Source organism: Corvus brachyrhynchos, unplaced genomic scaffold, assembly GCF_000691975.1.
Source record: "Corvus brachyrhynchos isolate BGI_N302 unplaced genomic scaffold, ASM69197v1 scaffold442, whole genome shotgun sequence".
In the NCBI taxonomy this organism is placed as follows: Eukaryota; Metazoa; Chordata; class Aves; order Passeriformes; family Corvidae; genus Corvus; species Corvus brachyrhynchos.
This window is the reverse complement of record NW_008236443.1, coordinates 213,523-214,751: the sequence shown is the minus strand read 5'-3', so window position 1 is coordinate 214,751 and position 1,229 is coordinate 213,523. Positions and strand designations below refer to the sequence as shown.

The following is a 1,229-nucleotide window of genomic DNA, read 5'->3' as shown; positions in this document are numbered from 1 at the left end:
CCCACTGCAGCACCGCGGCCGCCGCCTCGGGGGTGCTGCCCCGCAGCTCCTCCGTGCTCACTGCGGGCAAAGGGGAACTCATCAGCCACGAGGGCTAATTAACCGCGTGGCACAAAGCTCATTAAGGGGTCAGTGAAGCCAGGGACCCCCCCTGACCGTAGTAGGCGATGGCGTTGCTCTCGAAGACGCAGAAGCCGTCGTCCCCCTCGAACGCCGGAACCTGGGACCGGGGGATTTGGGGTGAAAACCCCAAATTCCCACCACCCCAAATTCCCCAAAACCCACACCCCAAATCCCCCCAAAACCCCAATTTCCCCGAAAACACCAAGCCTCCTCCAATCCCCCCAAAACACCAACCCCTCCCACCCCAAATTCCCCAAAACCCCACCACCCCAAATCCCCCCAAAAACTCAACCCCAAGTTCCCCCAAAACTCCAAAACCCAAAACCAACCCAACTCACCGCCAAAACCCCAAATTCCCCAAAAAGCCCAACCCCAAATCCGCCCAAAACCTCAAACCTTCAATTCCCTAAATTCCCCCAAAAAACCCAAATCCCCCTAAACCCCACCTGAAACTGCCCAATTTTTGGCGTGCAGGGCTGGAACCCAAAACTCCCAAACCCCAAATTTTTGGGGTTCAGGCCCCACCTTGCCCACGGGGAACTTCTGCAGGAACTGTGGGGTCCGGTTGGTGTGGCCGAAGTGGAAATGGGGCGGCCCCGAGAGCACCCGGAGCCGAGCGCCCGAGTACTGGGCAGCGATGAGGGCCTTGAACGCCCGCCAGTTCTCGGGGTACGTGTACAGGGTCTGCGGGAAACGGGGTCACGGCTGTCCCCAGGGGTCCCCAAAGCTGGGGGACACCGGGGTGGCACAGGGCGCCCCGAAAAGGGGACTCAGAGCTGGGTCCTGCAGCGCTGGGCAGGGACTGGGGCCTTGAAAAGCCCCCAGTCTTTGGGGCGGGGGGGCAGGATTTGGGGGAAATTTGGGTCAGGGGATCCCCAAAATGTCCCCAAGGGTGCGGGGAAAACGGGGGTGACAGGGGCTGACCAAGGGTCCCGATCAGGGGCACTCAAAGCTGGGTCCTGCAGTGATGAGAGCCTTGAAACCCCCCAGTTTTGGGGGTCTGGGGGGACATTGGGGGGTCACAGCTGTCCCCGAGTGTCCCCAAGGGTGTGGCACAACCCCACACGAGGCGAGGGGACACCCCCAGGCCCCCCCCACCTCCGGGC

At 61.9% G+C, this 1,229-nt stretch overlaps 1 protein-coding gene across 1 annotated transcript in view; it reads right to left on the bottom strand.

Annotated features, from left to right (window-relative positions):
* Nucleotides 1–822, bottom strand: part of EEF1G (eukaryotic translation elongation factor 1 gamma) — a gene marked incomplete at its 5' end in the record, with an annotated part of 3,781 nt that extends 2,959 nt beyond the window's left edge. Inside the window, 3 exons of the mRNA XM_017747265.1 lie at nucleotides 1–60; nucleotides 157–220; nucleotides 649–822. The exon at nucleotides 1–60 is cut by the window's left edge and continues 12 nt beyond it. Coding sequence (XP_017602754.1) covers nucleotides 1–60; nucleotides 157–220; nucleotides 649–822 — 298 coding nt within the window. The remainder of the gene's footprint in view (nucleotides 61–156; nucleotides 221–648) is intronic.
* Between the last annotated feature and the right edge of the window lie 407 nt (nucleotides 823–1,229).